Below are 27124 nucleotides of genomic sequence, written 5' to 3' on the forward strand. Positions count from 1 at the left end.
TATGCAGGGCATAGATCATAGTGAAGAAAGATTATTATCATTATTATTATTATTTTGAAAAAAAAAATGTCCCAGTAAAGTTCTAATTCCCGGTGCCACCAAGCAGACTCAGGGACAGAGTCAGTAGCCGCCTTTCCCCCACGCTCTGCTCCTGACTCCAAGCCTTCTAGTAGACCTCAGACACAGTTTCTAGTACGTGGCCAGCCCTTTTAATAATAACAGTAATTTTGAGGAACCGGCAAAGCACAGGCTCGTGACTCAGGGAATGGAAGTTCTCAAGACAGCTGAGTAGCCCCAAGGCCACTCACCAACCACATGCCTTGGCCAAACACCCAGTCTGTGGTTGCGAGCAGTGTCAGCCCTCTACCTGGAGGAGGTGCTGTGAAAACAGCGGGGACTCACACAACGCAGGTGGGAGTGCTTATAAAATCATTTCTGCAATGCGTGACATATTATATGCATGGTTTCAGGTAATTATATAAATATAGTGTTATATAAAAAATAACGACCCATTCCGCCAATTCAATGACATTTCCAGTCATCTCAGAAATTTCGCAGTGGTGCCCTGAGCGGATGAGTCAGCCTTAAGTTTGTTGACTTGATGAGAAGCTTTGTTCAGTTGACCTTTGCAATATTTAGTTTGAGCCAGAGGCTGCAGGGACCAAACCAGGAGGGTCCAGACACAGTAAGAGTCACTTCTCAGAGTTGACATCATCTGGGGAGGAAACAAGTGGGCGTTTTCTCATTCATTAAACAAGTATTGACTGGTTGCCTACTCGGTTCGGTTCATTGCTATGCCCTTGGTGTCCCAAATAACCCACAGTCCCCACCCCCAAGTGGTTTACATTGTAACAGGGAGAGAGAATGAATATATAGAGATGTGTTGATGTTAGGTAGTGAGCGTTACAGAGAAAACGAGATAGGGCTGTGGATGGGGTGTGGAGGGAGGGAGACCGTGTTAATGAATGCCAGCTGTCTCAACAAACAAACCCTGCTCGTTTGGTGACTTAGACCAACAGAGGCTTTCTCCCACAAAGTAGGGCTGGGAGTGGACACTCCAGGACCCGGGCATACTCTATCTTACTTCTTGGGTCTTCAAAGCAGCAAACAAATAAACAAATAAATAAGTGAGGCTTGGTGGAGCCGGTCTGATTCTGAATAAGGAAAAAGTGCAGCATGGTGGATCTCTAGGATAGACGGGTTCAAGAAAGAAAAGAGAAGCAAAGGCAAAAGCAGGGGCAGTCCCAAGAAGAGAAAAGAAACCCGTGTGCCTTCCCCAGTGGAAGAGGCAGCCAAGAGCCTGGCACTTTGGGCCTCTCCAGCCACCGTAGAAAGTGAGAAAACAGGTGTAGGACCAAGTAGTGTCCCTTAAGGAATTTTAAACATAAAAACATAACAAAGTAGAAATTGTTGATAGCTACAGTGACTACATGAACTAAATTATGAATTATGTTCTATTTTCTAGAGGAGCAGTTCTTAACCTGTGGGTTAATAGCCTACATGTCAGTTTATGCTTACACAGTAGCAAAATTATGGTTATGACATAACAACAAAATAATATTATGGTTGGGGGTCACCACAACCCAAACTGTATTACAGGGTTGCAGTATAGGGATGTTGAGAAACACTGTTCTAGAGTAAGGCTTCTCGACTTTTTCCCACTTATGACTTTTTTATTCAAGAAAAATTTTACAACAAAAATTTTATATATGGCTATATATAATCATTATAAAAAGTCAAATATTTACTGATGATAATAAATCAATGACTTCAGACAATTATTTTCTATGCATACAACTTTACCATGAATTAAAGATAAAAAACTACATACTAATGACTAATGAGCTAAGTGTGTTTGTTTGTTTATAAATAAGAATTACATCTTGGATGAATGTTTGATACTGGAAGGCACAGCATCTTCAATGTTTTTCAGAGCTGATTGACATTTGTTTTTATAATCATCAATGCTTAACAACGTCATCTCTCATTATATATAGCACAAAATGATGTAAGAAGCCTGCTTGATCATTTCCTGGCAGCCCAGACTCCAGAAATAATTACACAGAAACTATATTATTTAAATAACTGCTTGGCTAATCACTTAAGTGTATTGCTAGCAAGCTCTTACATCTAGGATTTAACCCATTTCTATTCATCTGTGTATCGCCACGTGGCTGTGGCTTGCCAGGTAAAGTTCTGGCGTCTGTCTCCAGCGGGGCTACATGGCTTCTCCTTGACTCCACTTTCTTCCCCCCAGCATTCAGTTTAGTTTTCCCTGCCTAGCTCTGCTCTACCCTATCACAGGCCCAAAACAGCTTCTTTATTAACTAATGGTATTCACAGCATACAGAGGAGAATCCAACATCAACAAAATATGGCAGATGTATATTTAAGGCCATTTCATAAATTCCTAGCAATTCTATCCTAATCCCAAGTCAAAATTCACTTAACAAATTTTTATAAACTTAAGAAGTTGAACAGCTGTTGTAAAAATCAAACACTCTAACGCAGTCTAAAGATCCAACACATACATGCAGAGGAAGGACAGTGGAATATGATTCTCTTCTCTGTTATGGCCTCTTAAGAGCAAAGAACTTTATATGCATGCTAAATCACCGCTGCTCATGAAACACAATTGCCTCAAATCACAGCTAGGGCACACGGGGTAAACATTCATTGCGCTACATGTCTGATGGCAGGCATCCTGCAAAGCTTATTGTGTCTTCAGAACCATGGCTGCAGTAAAGTTGAACATGCAACACGGTTGAGTTGAAGCACCTTAGACCCATTATGTATTTGATTCTAATTAATTATTTTTGTCTGTTGCCTGTTCAGGAAATTTCTCCTGTTGCTATTTTTTTTTTCCAGGACCACCATCACATTCAGTTATGTGGCCTCTCTATGGGGCTGTAACCCACAGTTTAAGAAACTGTCTTCTAGACTTATCTTTTACAAATGCATTGCTATATTCACGCCCCTGGGTGAATGATTGTGAGTTATTAACTAAGCACACTTCCTGCAGATCCCTGACCTTCTAGGGGTAAAGTATTTCCTACCAGTCTGAACACAGAGCCAAGCATCATGACAGTTTGTTAGCGTCTCTCCCAAACCTTATGACTGAGAAGCAGAAAGTCCTTAACTTGGCTCTCAGAAGCTGAGCTCTCACAGCTGTGTGTTCCCTGGGGCTATCAATAGACCCAACACCCTGGAGGTCCTTAGCCATTGCTTCCACGCTGGTCCAACCCTTCTACAGGAGCTTCCTGTAAACTTCTGGAATTATTACACCTGAGATGAACCCGGAGCTACCATAACTAACTCTGGATTCTAAAGTTTACTACCAAGTGCTAGTGGAGGGGTGCTACTGTGCTTTGTCTAGTAGATTTATTATTGTACACGAACATCTCTTGAGTTACTATGTAATGTAAGCTGTTTAGTTAGTGTTGGCTTTGGGTTTCTGATCATGCCAAATGATGACGTAGAATCCCAATGGTTGCTCTCCATGAGAATAGTCATATCCAGAAAATGCTGGACTTAGCTCCTGGGTTTTTCATTAGGAGGCAGCTTGGAATACCACAGTGCTTAGGATAATGGAATATTCTTTTTTAAAAAAATATTTATTATTTATTAATTAATTAATTTATTTATTTATTATGTATACAATATTCTGTCTGTGTGTATGCCTACAGGCCAGAAGAGGGCACCAGACCCCATTACAGATGGTCGTGAGCCACCATGTGGTTGCTGGGAACTGAACTCAGGACCTCTGGAAGAACAGGAAATGAATGCTCTTAACCTCTGAGCCATCTCTCCAGCCCCTGGAATATTCTTCTGATCAGATTCATAGAAATGGTCATAGGACAGGCTGAAATTAATGACCTATGACTGTAGAGCTCCATTTAGAGTTTTCTTCAAAGGGTTAGGTTAGACTCCATAAGAAGAGTATATATTGAAGCCTTGGGAAAAGTATATATTGAAGGAAAAGATATGAAACAGGGCAACTATAGGAGACTGGGATTGATAAAATCTAAGGAAGGGAGATTTGATCGACTTATTATAAACGTATTGAGAAGAGGAGTGGTCAATGACCTCGGAGGAAATGTAAAGGTGTGAACACAGGCACCATCTCTGTCGTCTATCACACCTGTAACTGCAATTTTAGGACCCTTATTCTCTTTGGGAAAGGGACCAGAAATTGTACTTCCCCAGGTAGCAATAACAGCAACAGCAAACTACTTAACAGTGCTCAGGGCCTACAGCAGTTCCTTCACTTGTAAGATAAGGATGGCGTTATCACTGAATCCACACAACCTTGGGAGGTAGGTGCAAAGCAAGTGCCTCGCTCAAGGTCATACAGGTAGTCAGTGTCCGAGGGCTTACTGGCACCAGCAGCCAGGCTCTGAAGCTGGGTTCTCTCGAGTGCTGGCTCTCTGCACACTTTTCAGTTCTTTCCCTACACCACCCTTGCCTCTGGTCAAACTAGGATCTTCCCGTCTGGAAGGAAAGGAGCTGTACCCGCAGTGAACCCACCCCTGGCAAGGACATCCTTATTGCAAAAGCTAATCTTTAGGACCCAAGCCTTTCTTACTGACCTGGGGTTAAGTCATTTCAGGATCATTCACTCCGAACAGTCAGAAGGGGGAACGGCTATCGCGGATACGAATACTCACTTTCTAAGAAATGTTTTTTCACTTAAAAACCGGAACAATTTCAGATAATTCACTTCTGAAAAAGAAAACAAAACAAACCCACCCGCCGCGTGGCCACCTAAGCGCGCACTTTTTCATACCCGCCACGAGGGGGCAGCGGCGGCCGCTGAGTCGGCGCCGGCGCGGCTGCTCGGCTTTCGCTTGCTCTTGTCTGGCTCGCGGCTCTCGGCAATGGATTCGCGCCGCTGGGGACGTGGGAGGCCCGGGCCCCGCCCCCAGCCGGCGGCGGCGGCGGCCCTGAGCAGCCGTGCTGTCTGCGAGCAGAGCGGATCTGCACGGAGGGCGCGAGCGGAGCGGGGAGCGGACCGCGCACTGTCCTAGAGCTCCCCTCGGCACACAGGGGCGCGGGTACTGACCGCGGGGCCCTCGGGCCGGCCCGGGCTCGGGGCTCCGGGCTCGGGACCATGGCGCTGCGCGCCCGGGCACTCTACGATTTCAGGTCCGAGAACCCCGGGGAGATTTCGCTGCGGGAGCACGAGGTGTTGAGCCTGTGCAGCGAGCAGGACATCGAGGGCTGGCTCGAAGGGATCAACAGCCGCGGCGATCGCGGCCTCTTCCCGGCCTCGTACGTGCAGGTGATCCGAGCACCCGAGCCCGGCCCTCCTGCCGACGGCGGCCCCGGAGTCCCGGCCCGCTACGCCAACGTGCCGCCCGGTGGCTTTGAACCTCTGCCCGCCGCACCACCCGCCGCCTTCCAGCCGCTGCTGCAGTCGCAGGCGCCGCCGGGGTCCTTCCAGCCGTCGGGCGCCGGGTTCCCGTACGGCGGGGGCGCCCTGCAGCCGTCGCCGCAGCAGCTGTACGGCGGCTACCAGGCCAGCCAGGGCAGCGACGATGACTGGGACGACGAGTGGGACGATAGCTCCACGGTGGCCGACGAGCCGGGCGCGCTGGGCAGCGGTGCCTACCCCGATCTCGACGGCTCGTCCTCGGCTGGCGGCGGCGCGGCTGGTCGCTACCGCCTGTCCACACGCTCCGATCTGTCGCTGGGCTCCCGCGGCGGCCCGGCGCCTCCGCAGCATCAAGCGTCTGGAGCCAAGAGCTCGGCCACGGTGAGCCGCAACCTCAATCGCTTCTCCACCTTCGTCAAGTCGGGCGGGGAGGCCTTCGTGCTGGGCGAGGCATCGGGCTTCGTGAAGGATGGGGACAAGCTGTGCGTGGTGCTGGGACCCTATGGCCCCGAGTGGCAGGAGAACCCGTACCCTTTTCAGTGCACCATCGACGATCCCACCAAGCAGACCAAGTTCAAGGGCATGAAGAGCTACATCTCTTACAAGCTGGTGCCCACGCACACCCAGGTGCCAGTGCACAGGCGCTATAAGCACTTCGACTGGCTGTATGCGCGCCTGGCCGAGAAGTTCCCGGTCATCTCGGTGCCCCACCTGCCTGAGAAGCAGGCCACCGGGCGCTTCGAGGAGGACTTCATCTCCAAGCGCAGGAAGGGCCTGATCTGGTGGATGAATCACATGGCCAGCCACCCGGTGCTGGCACAGTGCGACGTCTTCCAGCATTTCCTGACCTGCCCCAGCAGCACGGACGAGAAGGCCTGGAAACAGGGTAAGCGAAAGGCTGAGAAGGATGAGATGGTGGGCGCCAACTTCTTCCTCACTCTGAGCACACCCCCTGCCGCCGCCCTGGACCTCCAGGAGGTGGAGAGCAAGATCGATGGCTTCAAGTGCTTCACCAAGAAGATGGACGACAGCGCCTTGCAGCTCAACCACACTGCCAATGAGTTTGCGCGCAAGCAGGTGACTGGCTTCAAGAAGGAGTATCAGAAGGTGGGCCAGTCCTTCCGAGGCCTCAGCCAAGCCTTTGAGCTGGACCAGCAGGCCTTCTCGGTGGGTCTGAACCAGGCCATCGCCTTCACCGGGGATGCCTACGACGCCATCGGCGAACTCTTCGCTGAGCAGCCCAGGCAGGACCTGGACCCAGTCATGGACCTGTTAGCACTGTATCAGGGGCACCTGGCCAACTTCCCAGACATCATCCATGTTCAGAAAGGTAAAGCCTGACCTGTAGAGCAGCTGGGGCGGGGTGTTTTGTTCAGGCTGAACGCAGTGACTTTGATAAGCGCACAGCTGTCTGGTTTCAGGTTCCGGTTCATTCTCCATGTCTGGGGACCCTTAGGGCTGTGTGTGCACTGTTGGGACTTTGCTTAGAGAGTTTTCGGTGGATTGCTAGATCGCTCCTTCTAGGCAGAGAAGCCAGTCAATGTGGTTGTCGTTTCAGTGTTTGAATAGGCAGGGAATCAGTAGCTCTGATCTATAATTTGGACTGGGGCAGAATTAGCAGGGGACCTAAACCAGGCCAGGCATCCCTTTGAACACTGCTGTGCTGGCAGAGATAGGAGAACAATAGATGCCTCCCAATAAAGGTAAGTCAGGCTCTCTCCTGGGTTCCTGCTGTGTGTCAGGGGAGTTTGTTCCAAAGCTGGTGTGGCACAGGAACTTCCTTTGTCAACTTCTTGTGACGGGCTGTGAAAGGCTCTCTACCTTCAGCTCTCCTGTCTCTAGGTTTGGAATTCATCAGTCAACTGACGTTTGGGCTGTTCTTCAGGAATAGCACAGGGAAACTAGTTGAGAGGAAATGGGAATAGCGTGTCTGAGAGCAGCGAATTAGCTGTCCCAGTGTCAAAGTGTGCTTTTCGAAGCTGGTGGTATTGCTGGCTTTTGTGAAAACACTGAGACTTTGCAATTTTTTTTTTTTTTTTTTTTTTTTTTTTTTTTTTTTTTTTTTTTTTTTTTTTTTTTTGTAAACTGCAGCAGTCTTGCCTTCTTGACCTGCGGTTCCTCAGTAGCCGGCCGGCCCATATAATGGCTCTATTGATTGAGAGAGATGGGGAGGTGTTGCTGTTAGGAATGCGGCCTTGCCTCTGGAGGTCCAGAGTGGGGGAGGTGGCAGCAGGCAGTCACCTCCTGTAGCATCCTGGGCTGATGGAAGGCTGCCTGGATTGGCAGGCTTGGCCTTGGGTGGGGGTAACCCGTTCACTTCCCTGCCAGGGGGGAACAGAGCGTCTGTGAACATCCCTGATATTAAACTTGTTCTTTCTTGGGTTCAACTGAGTTCTTTCTTGATTCTCTTCCTGGTTCGCTGGAAGGAAACAGAACAAATATCTTCCTCAGACATTTGGGGACATCATTCTCCTTGGCATCTCCGTCCTTTCTGCACTTTTCCTTCCCCTTCCCAATGTGACCAGGCCCCTGACTCTTAATAGGGTGGGGGGATGGGGACGAAGGTCTCGAGTCCCTTCTTGCTGTGGCTGAACACAGCACTGTGCTTATCTATGGTCCTAGTTTCCTAACCGAATAGCCACTTTCTTGACAATTAGCGATTCATAAATACAGTCCAGATTGAACTAGCTCTTTGAGCAATAATATTCCTGCTGCCTGTGCTGAACCCACATCTGCATTCCTTATGTTTTATTTTTAAGTTATGAATCCTTACCTTTTGGGCTGGTGTTGGTGAAACTGACATTTCGAGTCTTCAGTGTAGCACCAGCCCCTTTAAGTTCCCTTGTGTGACTTCAGTCAGGTCACACGTGGTTGCCTACTGCTGAATTTCTGACTCTGTACAGAATGTCGGCAGTAATTGAAGGAGGGCAGAACCGAGTACAGACACCTCGGGGGCGGGCAGGTGTCTGTCTGCTCCTCCTCTGTGTGGGTTCATTCACTGTTTCGACTGTGGTTCAGGCTTTTGGCACGCCCTGCTGTGGAAACTGTGTATCAGAAAAGCTGTGTTTGTCTCGAGGACTGCTTGACTGTGCAGTCTAGTTAGCCATTGGGCCTCTCTCTCTCTCTCTCTCTCTCTCTCTCTCTCTCTCTCTCTCTCTCTCTCTCTCTCTCTCTCAACCATAAAATGTGAATTGTCTCCTCTTGTTTGGGACCTGGAAATCCTTTTCAAAACCGAAGCCGTTTTATGTGGTTCAGTTCTAGAGAGTGAACATCTGTGGGCATTACTTCAGGCACACTGTTGATGGTGAAGTGGTTTCTGCTGTTACCTTGGTGTGGCCTGCACCGGGAGCTAGAGTCTCCACGTGACCTGTCTTTAGAATGTTGACGCCTACAGCTGTAGCGCCCAGTGCCCTACCTGTACCGCCGACGTTAGCTTACAACCAGTATCTCTCAAGGATGCTACTATTAGAAGTACAGATGAGATTAAAATCCTACCCTCCAGCGTGGGGGGGAGAGGGGGGAGCTTTCTGAGCATGCTTAGGGACTTGGTGATGTAAAGATCAGCTGACCCTCTCTCTAGACTGGGTAGTTGCTGTTGGAATGACTCTTCCCTTTTTTCCAGTCTGAGACCTTGGGAGCCTGTTTGCTGCCTGAGTTTTGTTTTTTGTTGCTTTTTTTTTCCATCTAAGGTCTCAAGGTTTAATCACATCAGAGGGCTCAGTTGACTTTTGAAAATAGCAACTGCAAAAAGAGCAAACAAGAAAAACTCAAGCAGCTTCCCAGTCTTTTGCTGTAGGTGACCCAAAGTCTATATCTCAATTTAGGAAGAACTGCTCTCATTATTTAAAGGGGAGGTGGTTTTTCATTGCTTTTTGACATTTTACATGCATGGTAAATTAAGTCTAATGAAAGCTTCAGTTCCTCATTCAAATGGCCATTAGTAACAGGTGCTTACTCAAATGGGTTGTGACCAGAAGGTTCGCACTAGAGCCAGGCATGTCCATCATAGTTCAGAGTTTCCACAGCACTGTCTAGTTGGCTGTGACTTCAGTAACTCCCTTCCGAAGAGTCGGAAAATTAGTTACCTTTCAGTTTTCCTGGTCATTTTCATTTGGTAATTTTGTGGCAAGACTTGCTTCCCTGGTAAGCTTAATTGATGAACCGGGGGAGGGAAACAGGTTCTGCCGCATCCCTGCTGCTGGCTTCAGTCACTCGCCCTGTGAGCATGATTAACTGCTGGCCACCATGTCTCAGAACCACACCGGCCTCCTCTGGGCATCTGAGCCGTCCTGGTGGGGACCCTCACGACAGAATGATTCACAGCTCTTAGCTGTGGTGGGCTGGCTTTTGCTCAGACTAATAAAGGTTTAGTTTAGTACTGTGAACAGAAGTGAAGAGAGCCATATGGTTCCATCAGCCAAAAGATAATTCTAGAGTTGTGTTTTTAAATCAACTAATGGACTCTTGGATAAATAGACCTACTTAGTTTAATGGAGTGGAGTGGCGGGTGAGGGGGTTGCTGCAGTCTGTAGTAACATCGGATGGAAATTTCGAATGTGCTCAGATTGCAGCCACACTTGGCTTGACTTAACAGGAGCTCCTTCGGCTCTCCAGATGCTCTGCAGGCCATGGGTCTGCTCAGGTCTGTCTCTGACCTGGAACCCTGAGGCTCTGATTTTGTTCCCCTGGGTGGGAGCATTTTATCTCCCCTGTTTATCATTCTTGCCTGCAGTGTGTTTTGAGAATGCCGAAGCCCAGGGGCCCTGCAACAGTCTGTGGGAGATATTGTGGGGTTCACAGCATATTCAGTGTGGTTTCCAAAGATATGGTTAGCTTCTTTGATGTAATGAAGCCACTGCTGGGTGGCTGCAACCCACAGTTTAAATGTTTGACATTTATCTCTTGAGGATCACAGCAGGAAGGACCACGACAGCAAAATGATGAGACCCCTGGTTTTCCCCTTTGCTTGTAAGAACGGACTAGAGGAGTGGAGGAGGCCGCATAGGGCAAAGGCCTCAAACCTCATCACACACTGAGTGATGACTCATTTGGGGGAGAATCTTAGGAGCAGGGTCTCTGAAGCTGCAGCCTACTAGACAGCTGTTCAGTGGAACTTCCAACAGAGACAGAAGCGTCTGTTGGTGAAGCCTCACTTGTCCTCTGCGAAGGGCTAGGTGAACACAGTCCCGTTTTTTGCACTCTTCCCTCAAGGCTGAAACTCTTTCATTGCTCTCTGAGTGGTCCAGATGGCACTGCCTTTTCAACAACAACAACAACAACAACAACAAATAGCCCCACCACCTGAGTGAGGCACGGTGGCCAGAGCTGGCCTGTGAGTGTCCTGGCTAGAGTTTCTCCATTGTGCCACCTTTCGCGCCCTGAGGAGGGCTGGTCTTGTGTCCCTCAGACATTAATTAAAGATAGCCCGAGCCCCAGCAGGGCAGACAAGGTGAGGCCTTGCTGTCCCGGCTTCATTGAGCGAGCCCTGTTCTCCTGTCCTAAAAATAGCTGGAAGAAGGTGGTGCCAGGAACAAAGGTCTAAGGAGGCGACGGTTTGCAGGCCCATCCCCGAAACCCCTGGGCCAGAGATGGAGGCCAGTTGTTCTTTTTGTTTTAACTCAGAGCAGTTCCCCTGCTCCTACCTCCACCTCAGCATTGTCTTCATTTCTAGATGTAGCGTTTGGCCCCCGTTTGCACTTTTCTCAGTGGCTCTAAGGTGACCTCTGGGGTTTCTGAAGTAGATGAGTCAGTCACTTGATTAAAGCTTAAATGTGATTGGTCCGTGACTGTCCTGCTCAGACAGCTGGATGGATGCTTTTCCCTCCTCCCTGCCAGTGGTTTCTAGACTGCTCTGCAGTCCTGTCTGCCTAGACTGTCCACAGTCGCTGTGGAACTGAGAGGAGGCAGGGGACTTTCATTCCTTCCCAGTTCTACCAGGGACTTGTCACACCCCTGGGCTTCATTGGCCTTCCCTTCTCGTTGGGAAGTGACACCCTGTCTGATCACCATAGGGTTTCCAAGCACGAGAAATTCTGTGATTCACCAGGAAACAGGAAACTTCCCTTAAACTTTGGTTCCTTTTTGGTGCCTCTATAAAAATCTGCTGTGTTATATTCAATATTTTTAAGCCAGGGTTTAGTATTAAATTGGATTGCATCATTTCTGACACCCATGATACATGATTATCACCAATAAAGTGGTCTGGTAACTGTGCTGTGTTTAGTGAGATTGTACCCAGAAGACAGACGGAACCATCTGGCAGTGGTGTTAGGCAGCACAGACTAGAGGCACAGACAGCACTCTTGATCCTCAGTGAGTTCTGGACCACTGATAAAGGGTGGACATCCTGCTGTGGCACTGTGTGGTGTGCCAGGTTCCCGAGGGCCTGGAGGATAATGGGAAAGGGGGCGTGCTCTTAGTGTACCCATGGCACAAGGGAAGTCTTGTGTGCAACTTCAGGGCTGTGGCCCCATGCCCATCTGTGGACCAGTGTGGAGTCTGCTGGGCTGGGACATGGCCGAGTGGGAGTAACCCTGAGCAATTGGAACCTCCACAATCTTCAGAGCAAAGTAGAAGCACTTCCTCAAGGTCACCCCAGGATTAGATTTTATGGTGCTTAGTAGCTACTTACTAAATATTTGGCTTTGAGAACAGGAAGGCGCTTTTAAAATGGGCCTCAATCTCCACTGAAACAGTTCTAGTGAGTATAACCCCCCCAACCCCCCCAATCCCCTCCCCCCCAGCCCCGCAGCCTGTAACCACTAGAATTGCAGGCACCAGTACCAAAGCTGAAGGACTCATTAGTACGGCCCTGGGGTGTTCTGTTTTCACCAAGTTACCCTGTATTGAGTACCAGAATGCATTACTGGCATCAGAGGGGTAAGTGGAGACATTGCCTGGAGTGGTTAGTATATTGCTCCCATTAGATAGTTTATGTAAATTTTCTCTTGTCAGCGCTCTTGAGCCAGACAGGCTGCTCCAGCACCTCTGAGCATCATTCCCCCACGTCTGTAGAGGTGAAGTTCGGGCTTCCCTAGATACTCCTTTGTTTAGATGACTTTAGTGTATTAAATAGCATTAGTATTTCATATTGGAAGTAGAACAGCTCAAGAATGCGGTAGACATTTAGACACTGTTTCAGGCTGACCTTAGGAGTGTTTGTCTGCCCACGTGACTCAGGCTGGGAGCTTAAGAACCCTTTATCAGCTGACGGAGTTAAAAGCATTTAGTTCAGATCGGTAAGCGTGTATCCCTGGTTTAACTCATCCGGTGTTTCTGGGAGGGAAGTACCTGGCCTCCTGGCCACCTGTGGGGGCGCCCTGTGTTCTGAAGCTGCCTGTGGTGAACATCTGGCGCCAATTCTAGGACCTAATGAGGGATGTAATGAATGGGGCTGCAAAAGTGATTGGTTGGAATGCTGACTTTTTCCTGCCTGCAAAGTGAACTTTATTTTGAACTCTAAACACAGCCTCCTTTCCCAAAATGAAGGAAAATCAAGTTTTCTTTTCGTGTTGTAACATAAATACCACTCAAAAACAGCTTAAGGGAGAATGGATTTGCAAGTGGCATGCCCTTCCTGGGAGGGAAGGCATCATAGCAGGTGGCTCCCTGGTGGCTGGAGTGTGCAGGGGGGACCTCTCACCTGCTTCTGCTCCCAAGATTCCTCCCTCTTCCTCTCTTCAGTTGTGAGACGCCCATCCAGTCTCTGGTGGTCCTCAGCTTATCTTCCTTATTAGCTCCTCACAGACATTCCCAAAGGTGTGTGTCACTAATGCCCTTAATCCAGTCAAACTGACAATCAAAATTCCCCATCACGGTGTGTAATCTGATTAAACTTCAGTGACATTTCTACCCTTTTTCTGAGAACCTTGACACTCATGGTGTGATCTGATTTTCCTCTGTGCATCATTTAGTTGGATGACAGTAGTTGGGAGAAAGGCAACCCTCTAAAAAAATAAACTCCATTTTTATTGCATAAATATTTAAGTAGACACCATAGCCTAAGCACTGCCAACATTGCATCAGTGACCCAAATGATTACCACCCAGTGTAGCTCACAGTCTAGCAGGGTGGAGACGCAGTGAAAGATAAACACAGCGAAGCGTAAGGCACAACAGATAGGTATGATACTTGTTCAGAAGTGGAGCAGGGCATGGGGTGGCGCGCAGAGCTGTGTGGGTGGGGCAGAGCCACTGAGAAGTGGGATTGAGTAGCATCGTGGAGGGTGGGATGTCAGTAGAGCGGGCATTGCAGTAGAGGCTGCTGCAGAGGGGTCATCTGTAACGAGGCTGCCAGTGGCTGTGGACTGGGAAGGTGGAAGGACAGCCAGGAGGTCAACTGTTGTGTCTAAGGCCATTCTAGTAGGAGAGGTCATCCCAGAAGAGCAGAACGGTCAGGCTTTGTAGGTCATTGTCAGGACATGTATTATGAGTTCAAGCCAGGGGCTGGAGAGATGGCTCAGTGGTTTAGAGCACTTACTGCTCTCCCCGTTCAATTCCCAGCACCCACATGGCAGCTAACAGCTGTCTATAACTCCAAGATCTGACACCCTCACATAGACATACATGCAGGCAAAATGCTAATACTAATAAAATAAGAATAGGTTATTTTTTAAAAGTCCAAGCGAGATGGAAGCTGTGGCAGGATTTTGAGTAAAGGAGTGACCTTTTGGACATTTCCCAGTTGCACAGAGAAAAAGAATGGCTCGGAGGTCTGAGCAGGTACAAACAGGAAAAGAGTAGGAGCTGGTGGTCTAGACGAGAGAGAGGCGGTAGAGGTGGTCAGGAGGGCTCCAGCCCTAGGAGACATCTGTGGTAAGGTACAGTCCTCAGGTTTCGGGCCTGACCAACGAGATGGAACTTCTTAAGCCTGGTAGATACACTGGGATCTGTGTCTCTCCCCATCACAAGCACAGGCAGCCAAACCCCTGACCTGGACCTCGCGCTTGGAGCCTTCCTATCCTAAGCAGTCATCCTGTGCAGGGTTTGGTTGTTGGCTGGTGTAGGCTGGCTCCCTTCTGTGGTCCTGCATTATATAGCTACACACATGTATGTGTTTGTGGTAGGTGCTTCATACATGTTTGTGGCATTAATGAAGCAGGGACTCATTAATGAACCACTTGGCTGACTTATGTGACTTACTGGATGTTTTTGTTTTTCCATTCAAAAGTACAGAATCAAAAGATAGAATCTGTGTGTACTTTATGGATGAAGCCATTAATATGTGAGTGGCTTTAAATTCTTAGATGTATGTGGCTGTGATGTGACTTTCCAAAATTCCCTGGAGGGAGGAAAATGAACATGTTCCTCATGGTATTTCTTTGTCTGGACTATGGTGTTTGAATGTGTAGAGATAAAGTTCACAAACACACACTTCTTTTTTGGTAGGTTTTAGTAGTAGTACTTTTTTGGGGCTCTTTCTGTTTAATTTGGAGCACAAGGACTTATATATGTGCATTGACATCGTCGATGGACTTGGATTCCTGTAGCTCGGATGCGCATGGTCCCTCATGGAAGCTGTAGTTCTGTGAGGCGGCATGTGTGTACAGAGGATCCAGACAAAGGGCACTTCACCTCAGAATACGTATATGAGAATCTAGAAGACGGATGGGCTTGTCAGTTTGCATTCGAGACTTGGGTGGAGGGTTTTTAGTTTCTGCTTCGAAAGATTCTTTTGGAAGAACATGGATGGAAAGTACCCACTTGGTCTCAGATATGGTTTAGGGTAGGTGTGATAAGCACATAATAGTCAACACGTTGGTTGTAGCACAGACGTCCATGACAAAGTCTGAATAGCTGTGATTACGGTGTGACACACACAGCAATGGCCTACACTGAGGAAGGAGAAGGTATTCGTAATTGTGCAGTTTCATTCTAAGATGAGTTTGGAAAGCAACTGTAAATTTCCAAGTGGGGAGGGAAATTCCCAAACCAGAGGAACTGTCTATGCAAAAATCAGTCCAGGCTGCCTCTCAGAATCAGCTCAGCCCTTCTCCTCCATCTTTTGAACCTGGATGTCAAATGCATACAGTTTAGACATTAGTGATCTTCAAAAAGTGCTTATGATACACTTCTGCGTTCACAGCTGCTGTTGTGGGTGGTGGAGGGAGTGTTATAGAAGGGGGTCATTTATGAGGCCGAGTTAGCACTTCCGGTGGAAACGTGTGATGTGTGGGAAGCTTTTGAAATAATTGAGGCAAGACATGGTAAAATCCCAAATAGATGCAGTATCACGGAATGGAGAAAGAGGCAGGCACTTCCCTCGCAGAAGTAGAGAAAGGAGACATAAAATGACTGTAGACCATAGACCGTGGAGCCACCAGCGTAGGTCTTGGGAGATAGCTTTAAGCAGAGGTCTGCAGGCCGCAGCTCACGGGCCAGGTGGACCAAGGTGCTGTTTACAGCACTTGAGCTAAGGACGGCTTTTATGTTCTTAATGGTTCTCTAAGTGCCTGCATAATAGCCTCAGTTTTGCTTGGTGATCTGCAAAGCCTAAAATATTTACTGTCTAGCCTTCAAAGAAAATGTTTGCTGAGCCTCTCGTTCAAGGACAAGCAGGCTAGTGTAATGGAAGTACAAGTGGCGGTTGCTGCTCTTTATGAAGTTTGCTGTGTGGCTCCGCTATTCAGGCATACTGGTGAGCATTACATCATAGTTCTTTGAACAAGTGCTTCCCATCTGTCTCTTATGGGATCAGTGTTTAATGCTTTTAGGCACTGGTATTATCTCCTGTATTCGTTTCCCAGGACTGCTTTAACAGGTTGTCATAATCTGGGTGACTTAAACCACAGCATGTGCTTCGTTACAGTTCTGTCTGAAATGAAGGTGTTGGCAGAACCATTGCTCTTCCATGCTATGAGATAGTGCTCTTGTACACTGTAAAGATTTGTCACTTGTGTATTAGTTTAATAAAATACCGATTGGTCAGTAGCCAGCAGGAAGTATAGGTGAGGCAACCAAACAAGAGAATGCTGGGAAGAGGAAAGACAGAGACTTAGCCACCATCCAGACAAAGAGGAAGGAAGATGAAAATACTGTACTGAGAAAACGTACAAAGCCACGTGGCTAAACAGATAAGAATTACAGCTTAATTTTAAGTTGTAAGAGCTAGTTAATAATAAGCCTGAGCTAATAGTTTATAATTAATGTAAGCCTCTGTGTGTTTCTTTGGGACCGAACTGCTGTGGGACCAGGCGGGACAGAAACTTCTGTCTACACTTCCATGGAGATCTCTTCCATTCCTGGTTGCTGGTCTTCGTCAGAGTGCCTTGGCTACAGGTGGTCAGTCTGTACCCATTGTGGCATGGCATTAGCCCTGTGTGTAACTGGGTGACCGGCCATCTGGCTCTATGCTCCCTTCTTTCTTGCCTGCTCTGCCCAGTGTGGCCTTACATCTGACACCACCTCACTAATGACATGTATGTGCAAAGACTGTTTCCCGGTGGATAAGGATTGGGGCGATACTCTTCAATCCAGTGTAGTTAGTTAACTTCCCCCAAGAGGGTATCATCTCCCGATGGTGATCCTCACAACTGAGGCTGAGAAGCTGGGCGTGTCCTAGGTGGCACAGCTGACACGCCAGGGCAGCATTTGAATTCATCTTTCATCTGGAGACTGGTTGTGTCACTACAAGAATACTTGATAGGAAAGAGTCTGTTGACAGTTAGCATCTGGTAAAGGTTTTCAGCTAAACAGTGACATCTTGATCATTTTCAAAGTAGCTAACATATTTTGAAGGCTTTTTACCACGTACTAGGCATGACACTTTCATATACTTATATACGCCGTGTCTGGTTAAACCTCATGGGAGCTTTTGAGGTAGCCACCCCTCTGTTTTTTACCGCTTTCCAGGTGGGGACTGAGCTGTGGGAGTCGAAGCCTGAGGATTCCACATCCTCCCTGGTATTGACTGTACGCCCCACTTTGGAAAGCTCTGCCAACATGTTCAGAGACGGGGCTGTGGAGTAGGACACTGGCTGCGGCTTTGGAAAGGAGTGGCTGAACTTGAGACGCCTGCTAGCTAGCATGACAGCACTTGGCACAGTGTTGGGTGTCTGGAGGGGCTTAGTGTTACCCCTGGGTGTTATGTGTGGGTGAGGCCTCTAATAGAAATATATACAAGTGGTGAGGAAGGGCGTGATAAGCAGACAGGAGGAGGGCTGAAAGGAATTGTAGGAAAGCCTGGCTTCCACGCCTCTGTCTTTTGTTTTGCTCTGTGTCTTTAGGCAGGTTCCCATCTCTCCATCTGTACCCCAGATTTGCCCTGAATTTATGTACACCTTCCTGTCTCAGCCTAAGTGCCACACAGACACGCACCACTGTGGCTCCCTTCATTGTTTTAATGAAAGGAAAAGCTTAAGTTTCTTCTGATCTACAAAGACAAAGGGAAGCTCTGGCTAAAATAAATAATAGAGAAGCCCCTCCTCTTGCAGCCTGGCAGCATAACTGATACCAGCTCTTGACAAGGGTCTTCAGGGTGGGGGAGGGGGAGTGCCTTTAATCCCAGGGAACTCATTCCCTGTTCTACACAGTAGGACACTCTTAACCAATCTAGATAACAACCTGGCTCATCTCTTCTTCTTCTTTCACTTCAAGACCTGTATTTTGAGTATATCTTTAAATTCGGTATTTTCTAGGTCTTGTGTTTTGTATTTGGTTGGTTGGTTGTTCTCTGCTCCTACCCAAGGAAGTTCAGACATGCCAGAGTAAAGAATAAAGCCGATAGACTCCTGATCCCTGCCAGCACAGGGAAGCAGGGAAGCCACGGGGGTAAGGGGCTTTCTGTTTAAGATGACGATGTAAGAACTGCCCCTAAAACTTGGTGCTCACGGGGTGGTGTGCAGTGGCCCTCACAGCAGGAGAAGGCCTGAGGTGCCTTCCTTGCATGATGGGATCTGTTTCAGGGAAAATACTAGACAGAAAAAAATATATACTCTGGAACTATTTTTGTGGCCTCGGGTTAATGCAGCCCTCTTGGACCGAGTCACAGCCCAGCCTCCTGGAAGGCCTTGGCTCCCAGCTCTCAGCGCCCAGCCCCCTGGTGGCCCCTGTCAAGCTCTGGTGGCACTAGACCGGGCCTGGTCCTACCCCGTGGATGGGTCTTCTCTGTGTAGCAGCCTGTGTAGATTTGATTTTAGCCCAAGTCTCCATTTTATCTTCCCAGAACAAAAGAAACCAAGATTTTAATTCCAATTATAAGTTCTTTCCAGGTCCCCTCCTCTCTGACTCCTGGGGTTGGTTGTGAAGGGTCTGCTAAATGCAAGTGCTGGCAGCTTGCTGACCCTGCTTAGTGGAATTTTATGGACAGAAAATATTTAAGAAAAAAAATACTTGTTTTGTCTTTCTTTTATGCACAGATTTTAGAGTCTTTGTGTATTTGTTGAGGTAGAGGCCACTCAGCACCTCCCCTCACCCCACTCTTCTCAAGCCAAGGTGTATAGTCCTTACAGAATGTCCTGGATCTACTTTTGTCGCACAGATTTTAAATCTCCCCCTTGGTCCTGGAAATCAACCTCGGGGCTTTGCTTGCTGAGTGTGGCTCCCCACTGAGCTGAGCACCACCCAGGTTTAACACATCCTGGGAGCTGGGGCATCATAAGAGCCTTTATGAGGTTCCAGCCATTGTGTTTGTAGCAAACAAGCTGCAAGAGATTCATGACTTGAGGCTCCATTTGGGGAGCAAGGCAAACTGAATGTCCTTTTCGTGGGTGTAGGTCAGCTTGATGCTCTGGTCCATACTGGCTGTTCATTCCGCTGGTGGACCTTAGGTGACTGTAATAAAGCTGTCCTAGCTGGTTCCTCAGGATATAGCAAAGGCTTTTTACCAAGAACAAGCTTAGAGAATGGATTCTTCTTATTTATTTATTTATTCATTCATTTATTTATTCATTTATTTATTTGGGACAGGGTTAGCTTTGGAGGCTGTCCTGGAACTAACTCTGGCAGGCCAGGCTAGCCTCCTCGAACTCACAGAGATTGTCTGCCTCCCAAGTGTTGGGCTTAAAGGCGTGCACCACTGCCACCCGACTGAGAATGGATTCTTTAAAGGATTCTTTTTTTCTGTTGTTCCCCCATTAACAAGCAGCCAGGGTTTTTTGTTTGTTTTTTTTTTTTTTTTCTGCCGCTTATTCTTCTTGTCTCAGCTCTCTTAAAATAGCTCCAGACGTCTCGTCATTTAGTGCAGTTGTGAGCTGAAAGGGAACTCAAATGAATTTACCTTGGAAGTTTGGTGGTACTTTACTGGCATTTAAGCCCTTCAGTAACGTTGTTGGGGGCCGGGCTTAGTAATCCTAGCACCTCGAGAGGCTGAGTTTAGGGGGTTGTTAGTTCAAGGGTAGTCAGGGCTACCTAGTAGACTGTGGTCTCCAACACAGAAACGGGGAATGTACTCAGAACCTACTAGGACTTGAATGAATGGAATTCTTGAGGCCCCTTGGGGCTGCTCCTGCATGAGATGTGGGCAAGGGAGTCCCCACGGGGCCCTTCAAGCTCACTGCCCAGGTTCATAGGCAGCCAGCCATCATCAGTACCTGTCATTCAGTTCCTAAAGCTTCTCCTTACAAGCTTTGAAGATTGGGTGCTCTTTTCTTCCAGTGGGGGTTGGGGAGAAGAAAAGCATGCGACCTGCAGAGGGGGTAGCACAGATCAGGTGCCCTTGATGCCCTGTGTGACTGTCACCATCCCAGTGACCATCCCACCTCCATTAGCTGGTATTGGCCTTTGTTGACAAGTATGTAAATACTGGAGCGGAGGGGAAAGTGTACCAAGTGGGTGGAGGCCCAAAGGGAGGAAGGAAAGGGGTGGGAAAGGTTGCAGGAGTGGAGGAGGCTGCAAGGGTGTGGGGATCAGTAGGGAGGGTAAGGAAGTAGGTCACCTTGACGAAATTAGCATTCTCTTTCAACTTCAGTAGCGCTGGGGAATGGAAATAAACTGGCCACCCGTCCCCACTGCCGTCCCTGTGCCCCTTCCTGCTTTGCCTCTCACACCAAGGCCTCTCTTTTCCGAGAAAGTCCATAGGACCCCAAAATCGACTTTATGTTTTTGGCACATTCATGATTTCGAAATCAAATGACTTTTTTTTTTTAACCACCCCTCCCTTTCTTTCTTTGAAGGGAAAAAACATAGCCTTTGGATCCCTGTTGCTTAGTGACTGGGTCTTTTGTGTGAATGGATTTAGAAGGACAAAACCGACTGAGAAGATATTTGGATGAGTGTGGGAAGGCAGAGAGAGAAAATTGGGGTTGGGGCATAAAGAGGGAGCCCTGTATCAGCCCCAGTAACTCGTCAAACAGAGTCGAGGCAACTCCTGAGGCAGGATAGAACCCATGAAGCTGGGTTTTTCCTGTTTCGTTTGTGGCTCAGTTGGTGCCAGGAAAGTTGGCTGTCCCTGTGGAGAGGGGCACAGCCACTTGTTGACTTAGTTCAGCTGGCGGCCTTGGTTGTCACTGTGGGTCTAGGACCCAAGCTGAAGAGCGCACATGGTCTCTCTGCAAAGGCAGTAACATGGAAATGCTTGGTAAGCGCTAGCTTTTTACTGAAAAATAATTTAATGACATGGTACATCAGTAGCACGGTGCTCAGTGAGGTGGTGCTGACTTCCTTGATTGTTATTCATTTATAAAATTTGAATCTAATGTAATGATATTAATGAACTTTGTTAATAATTAAATCCTTTCATTTTGTATTCATTTCAAACATGAATAACATGCTTCTGATAAAGGCATGCATGCAAATTACAAGCAGAGACTTAGTTCTCTCTGGCTTTGCTCTTTTCCTTCAGAGCGGCTTATAAGACTTTACAGCCTGTTTACCCTGGTAACACACACACACACACACACACACACACACACACACACGTAGGGAGGGAGCGCAGGCAGAAGTGAATTGGGCCTTGGGTGTCTGTGGAGCTAATTTTGGAGTTGGAAACAGACACAAAGTTTTTTCCAGAGGTGGGTCGATGGGAGTAGGTTTGAGAATGAACCTTACTGAAATTTGAAGTTACAGAGTCGGCATTGGAGTTCAGGAGATTAAAAAAAAAAACATTGGTTTAGTTCTCTTAACTCTCCAAATGTGGAAGGATTCCTTTTGGTTTTTCGAAACTATTTGGTCTGTGTAGCCCAGGCTGGTTTGGAATTCACGAATGTGCTCACGTGTCCTCGAGCTCATGGCGGGCTTCCTGCTTCTGCTTCCATGTTCTGGGCTGCAGGTGCGAGCTTGCATGCCGACTTGAGACTCGTAAGATGTGAATCTTACCTGTGGATGCCCGCAAAGCTGTAAGCAGCCTCCTGTAGACACCTGCCTAGTCTTAGAGTGGAAAGGGCCAGGCCAGCCCACAGAATGGTGGCTTCTTTGAAACAAATAGCCCTAGGACATTTTGGACAAGTGACAACCTCTTCTTTCTTGGAAGATTTTAGAATTATGTCATGAACTCTCTCAAGCTTCTTTCTGTTTCAGATACTAAGGGAACCTGGCACCAGCTGTGCCCTGCTCACCTGGGCCTGAGCCGCAGCTCTGCTTCCTCAGAGTCTGTCAGGCCTGGAGTCATGGGGTGGGGTCGGTCATATGTCTGTGGAAGCCCTGGCCTCAGGGCTCCTGCCACTCCTTTAGAAATACAGTTTTAGCCAAGTGAACTTTTGGTCCTATTGAGGGCCCCATATAATTTGCCAGACTAATTTAATAAGTCAACCAAGCGCCCACCAGAACCATCCCTCTCAATATGTAAGCTTTTCAATATGCCATGTCATATGCTACCACAGAGCTCACAGGAAGGAACCTGCCGGGGCTCTGGGACAGCCTGTGCTACTTCTGCCTTTGGGGGATGTTGCCTAAGTGTCCGCCTCCCTTCAGGCCCCTTCCTGTGCTTGGAGTACAGGTCAGGAGCCAGTTTCCTGTGGGTGACTCAGGAGACTGCTCTGCTTTGCACCACCTTCCTGTGAGAGGCAAGCGCTCTGAGTCAGGCGTGCTCCCCATACTTCTGGAAAACGCACCACACTGTTGTAGACCCCTTTAAAATAAGCACTTTGCTCGTGTCTGTCTGTTAGCCCAGAAAAGCCCCCTTAGAAGTTGTTATTGGCAGTCATGTATCCATTTTCGTTTTATTTATCAGCACGAGTTCACTGGATGGAAGCAGTGGCTTTTGTTACGAAATTTCATGCAGGTTTGGAATGTGCTTTGAGCCGTAGTCCCCCCCTCATGCCCTCACGTCTCCTCCCTCGTCCCCCTGATTGCCTTTCCTTCCTCCCAAATAGTCCCCTTCTGCTTTCCTGTCTTTTTAAGAAGAAAATCTAGATCGAGATGAGAGAAATGTGGTACTACTCTCTGAGTGTTATAGCTCATATAGCGTGACATTTTCCTGCAATTGACATCATCCTGCAGTTCTACTGTATGTAGAGTGTGAGTGTGCATGTGTGTGCATGTGCGTGCCAGTGTGTCCCTCCGTTAGATCTCTCACTGAATCTGGAGCCAGATTGCCCCGCCAACAAGCCCAGAGTTGGTCCCAGAGACCCTCCTGCTTCTGCACCTCTGGGCCAGCAGTGTGTGGGGCATGTTACAAGAGTACTCCCCTATATAGCTTTTAGTGGGGACCAGTGGTTGGGATCAGTTTTGCATGCTTGCACGGCAAGCACCTCACTGATTTGAGCCATCTCTGCAGCCCCAATTTGTACTTCTTTATGACAGATTAATATTCCATGCTGTACACCTGCGACATTGGCATCAGGCTGATTCCAGAGTTTGGCTGTGGTGATTGACACTATCATATTTATGGGATAAAGGTGTCTATTGCATGCTGACTTAAGATTCCTTTGACCTACACCCAGAAATGCTGTAGGTGACTCGTGATAGTTCTTTTTTAATTTTTTTGAGGACCCTGCACGCTGATTTCCCACAGTGGCTGCGTTACTCTGTGTTCCCACCTACACAGTGTAAACTGCTTCCAAACAGCAAGTGCTCTCAGCGTTCGCTTTTCTCTTGCTTTGCTTTTGTTTGTTTGTTTGAAGTTGAGGGCACCCATTCTGACCATGTTCAGATGGGATCTCACTGTAGTTAGATTATGTAGTTATGTTTTCCTGATGACCAGGAATTATCTATCTCATGTGTATCTTGTCTACTAGTACTTCTTTCAGGCCAGTATTTTTGTCTGACCTGTACGTTCCTTTCTTTCACTTAGGAACTGTCACCCTAATCGTGGGCATCATGGGACTCTTTTATTTAGTAGTGCTCTCTTGACCTTAGACCTCATCACATAATTTCTTCTCCCATTCTTTGATCTCCCTGCTTGGTTCTGAAAGCAACGTGGTGATAAAGCGTTTGCGAGGGGCCAGGTCCCTGCTAAATGAACCACTTAAGAAGCAGAGCTCCTGAAACCTTTGCCCGTCTTCCCCTGATTGTCTGATGGAAATGTGTGGTCCCTTTGTTGTTCTGTTCTGGGCAGTGTTTTTAGCTTTTATTTACTGTCCTCCGGGGTTGGAGAAAATGCAGTGTGGCTGTCTGTCATGCTCCACTTGGGCACTGCAGCTGGCCGCATTGTGTGCACCTCTGCAGTTGTCCCCGAAGCCCTACAAAGCATGTTGAAAATGTCTGTAGAACATGCAAGCCTGCATTGATCTGACTCCGGCCCCGCTTCCCTCTCCAGCTCCTCACTCTCACAAGCCAGGTTTGCCTGGGAATTTTATAAACACTGCTTTTCCTTTGGTCTTCAGCGTGTTAAACACGAAACGTGCGAAGTCGGGAGCTGCACAGATCATTTCCGGCTCCAGAGCTGTCAGCTGTGGGAATGAGCGATTTGTGACAGCCCAAGTTCTAGCCTGGGTCACACTGCGTACTTTCAGCTGAGGTTGTTAGAGCATTGCCTTCGGGAAAATGTGGTTTTTATTTGCTCTGGCGAGAACTCAGATGCTGCGCTCAGTGAGTGGAGGTGGGGCAGAGTGAAGCTTCTGGACCCTCAGAAGTGTGGCGTGGCTTGTTTAAATCTGTCAGTGTTCTGTTCACTCCCAGTCTGACATAGAAAATTAGCTTTTGCAATAATTAATCTTGTTTCTGGGATGGAAAACACACCAGCTCCGTCTGTTGGAGGTTGTTTTAAAAAAAAAAAAATTAACGGCCTTCTTGTGCTAAGAAGAAAAATTTAGTTTTTATGAAAAAGAAACTTTATGTTGCGTCAGATGTGGAAGGCCCCTGAAGTTAGGATTCTGAACTTGGTAGGAGGAACCTGGCTGCTGGTCCTACCCAGAGGCTGTGTGGTTCTCTTTCACTTAGTTTTTTAATTTATTGCTATTGGTTTATTTCTCTAGGAGAAATCAAGTTAGCTGTATTTCATTTAAAAGAGGTCATTTCTCAAGATTCGCTCCACATCATGAGTGACAGCAGTGCAGGTTGAGACAGGGTCTTCCTGTGTAGCCCAAGTGGCCTGGAATTTACAATTCTGCTTCAGCCGCCACCAAGGGGTGACCCCCCTGAGTGCACAGCGCGCTCACTGGTCTTTTTGTTTGCACAGTCACACTATGCCTTTAATACCTTCATGTACTGTTTGTATGCTCTCACCTCGGGAAAAGACTGAGCCCTTACCCAGGAAACACAGTTTTCATAGACACACCTCCTGTTCATCTGCCTTGTTGCAGTCTTGACATGCTAGACCAGCAAACTTGAATCTTGTTAAGTGGGTCACACTGAAAGTCCAAGTAGAATTGGCTCTTGGCATTCGTCTTCCAAATGCTCTGTCTGGTTCTCTATAATTTACAATAGTGATTTTTTTTTTTTTTGCCAGAATGTTTCTGTTTACCTGTCAGATAAACTCATACAGTTCTAAAGCAGCTATGTGTTAATATTTTGGATTGGAGTTAGCAATTTATAACAGACACTACTCTTTCATTTCCTGGCCACCCAGACCCAGATAACCACGCAAAAACTATATTAATTACAACACTGTTTGGCAAATGGCTCAGGCATATTCCTAGCTCACTCTTACATCTTAAATTAACCCACTTCTATTAATCTGTGTATCCACCATGAGACTGTGGCTTACTGGTAGATTATGGCATCTTTCTCCTGGAGTCTGCCTGACTCCACCTTCTTTCTCCCTGCATTCAGTTTAGTTTTCCCACTTAACCTATATTCTGCCCTGCCATAGGCCAAAGCTGCTTCTTTATTAACCAATGCTAATAAAACATATTTATAACATACAGAGGGAAATCTCACAATATCTCCTCTTTTCTGTCTAAATAAAAAGGAAGGTTTTAACTTTAACATAAAATTACATATAACAAAACAAGTATCAAGCAAGAATTACAGTTACAATATTTCTTTGTGAGTCTAAAACTTCATGTCTAATTTATTTTTTATCATAACTAAGGAAAACTATATCTTTAACTTCATAAAAGACCCCAGAAAGATATATTACCTAAATAAATAAGAAGTACATTGTAACCAACTTCCAAAGCTCTAGAATTTACAGAGACATCTCACTGCCTGGACAGTCAGCCATAGTTCTGTGCCGTTGGGGCACCCATCTTCAGCCTACAGGGCCATAGTATCTGGCAGACTTTTCCATGAAGCAGGAAATTTGAAAGGCAGTTCTGCCTATATTGTTAATTTGTCAGTCACTTTTTTCTTTGTCCTGCAGAATGTCTGGCAGACTCTTGCATGAAGCAGGGAACCTGAAGGACTACTGTCTTATCTTCTTTAGACAAATTCAGTAGTCATTTTTCTGTGGGTCTTGCATGTCCAGTTTATACAGCTTACCATTAAGCAGTCCAGGCAAAAGCAGGTTCTTGCCCAAATGGCTAGCCTTGTCACATTGAAGGTAAATTCCATAATGAGTTTCTTCAGTGCCCATCAACCTCTCTGAAGTAATTGGTGTTGCACTGTCAAGAAGTTCTTAAAACATTTTAAATGCCATATTCTGTAGGTCTTTGAAGTGTTGAAGACTATCTAACTGAAATACATCTCTGTATAGCTAGAAAACCTAACATAATTAAAAGTTTGATTATTATAGATGACTATCTATTAATCTGTATTTCTTAACTATACTTTGCATTTTTAAATGAACTACACAAACACAAGGCCTTAAACAAGTGCAGAAACACATATACACAGTGTAACAAGATTGACCTTAAATTTTTATCAATAGTCCAAGATCCATACCAATGCAAAGTATTTATCTCTATATCATGTCCCCCTTACTTTTTAGAATTACATAGCATTTTATTTTGCACTGCTGTAGCAATCTCATTCTAGGCCAAGGGAGAAAAAGAAAGGATAAAACCACCACAATGAGTAAATGACTAAAGCTCTCCTTTCACAGGAATTTCTGTCTGGTGGATTTATTTTCATCACATCCACTCAGAACAGACAGTGAGCTTACCATAGTTGAAAGATTATAGATAGGTTGCTAGTTAAAGAAAAATTTCACGCAGTCACTGTCCATCAAGGCTGACAAACTGTCCTGCATGAAATATGTCCTTAGAAATCGAGTGAGTGGAAGGGAACATGATGTGCCTAAGGGAAGTTAAAGTGGCAAGGCACGCCCTATCGGTGGGCTCACTCTTGGAGTCGCTTAGTGTGGGGATTTCTGCTTCTGCCCTTCCCACCCATCACAACCGTGTTTGTACCCAACAGCACTCATTAAGGTAAACAAATCTTTCTGTGAAGCGGTCTCAAGAAATTGTGGACAAATAGCAAGCTTTTGGCATTAAGACAGGTTAACACATACACAGCCTTTAGTAATACAATAAGTTTATTCTTCTTGGACTAGTGA

The 27124-nt window shown here is 47.0% G+C and overlaps 1 protein-coding gene across 1 annotated transcript in view; it reads left to right on the forward strand.

Moving 5' to 3' along the window:
- Positions 1-4929: 4929 nt before the first annotated feature.
- The window catches only part of Snx18 (sorting nexin 18), a 28556-nt gene continuing 6361 nt past the window's right edge, over positions 4930-27124 (forward strand). Inside the window, exon 1 of the mRNA XM_038322382.1 lies at positions 4930-6704. Within this exon, the coding sequence (XP_038178310.1) occupies positions 5111-6704 (1594 nt within the window). The 5' untranslated portion in view covers positions 4930-5110. The remainder of the gene's footprint in view (positions 6705-27124) is intronic.

Source organism: Arvicola amphibius, chromosome 3, assembly GCF_903992535.2.
Source record: "Arvicola amphibius chromosome 3, mArvAmp1.2, whole genome shotgun sequence".
NCBI classification, from domain to species: domain Eukaryota; kingdom Metazoa; phylum Chordata; class Mammalia; order Rodentia; family Cricetidae; genus Arvicola; species Arvicola amphibius.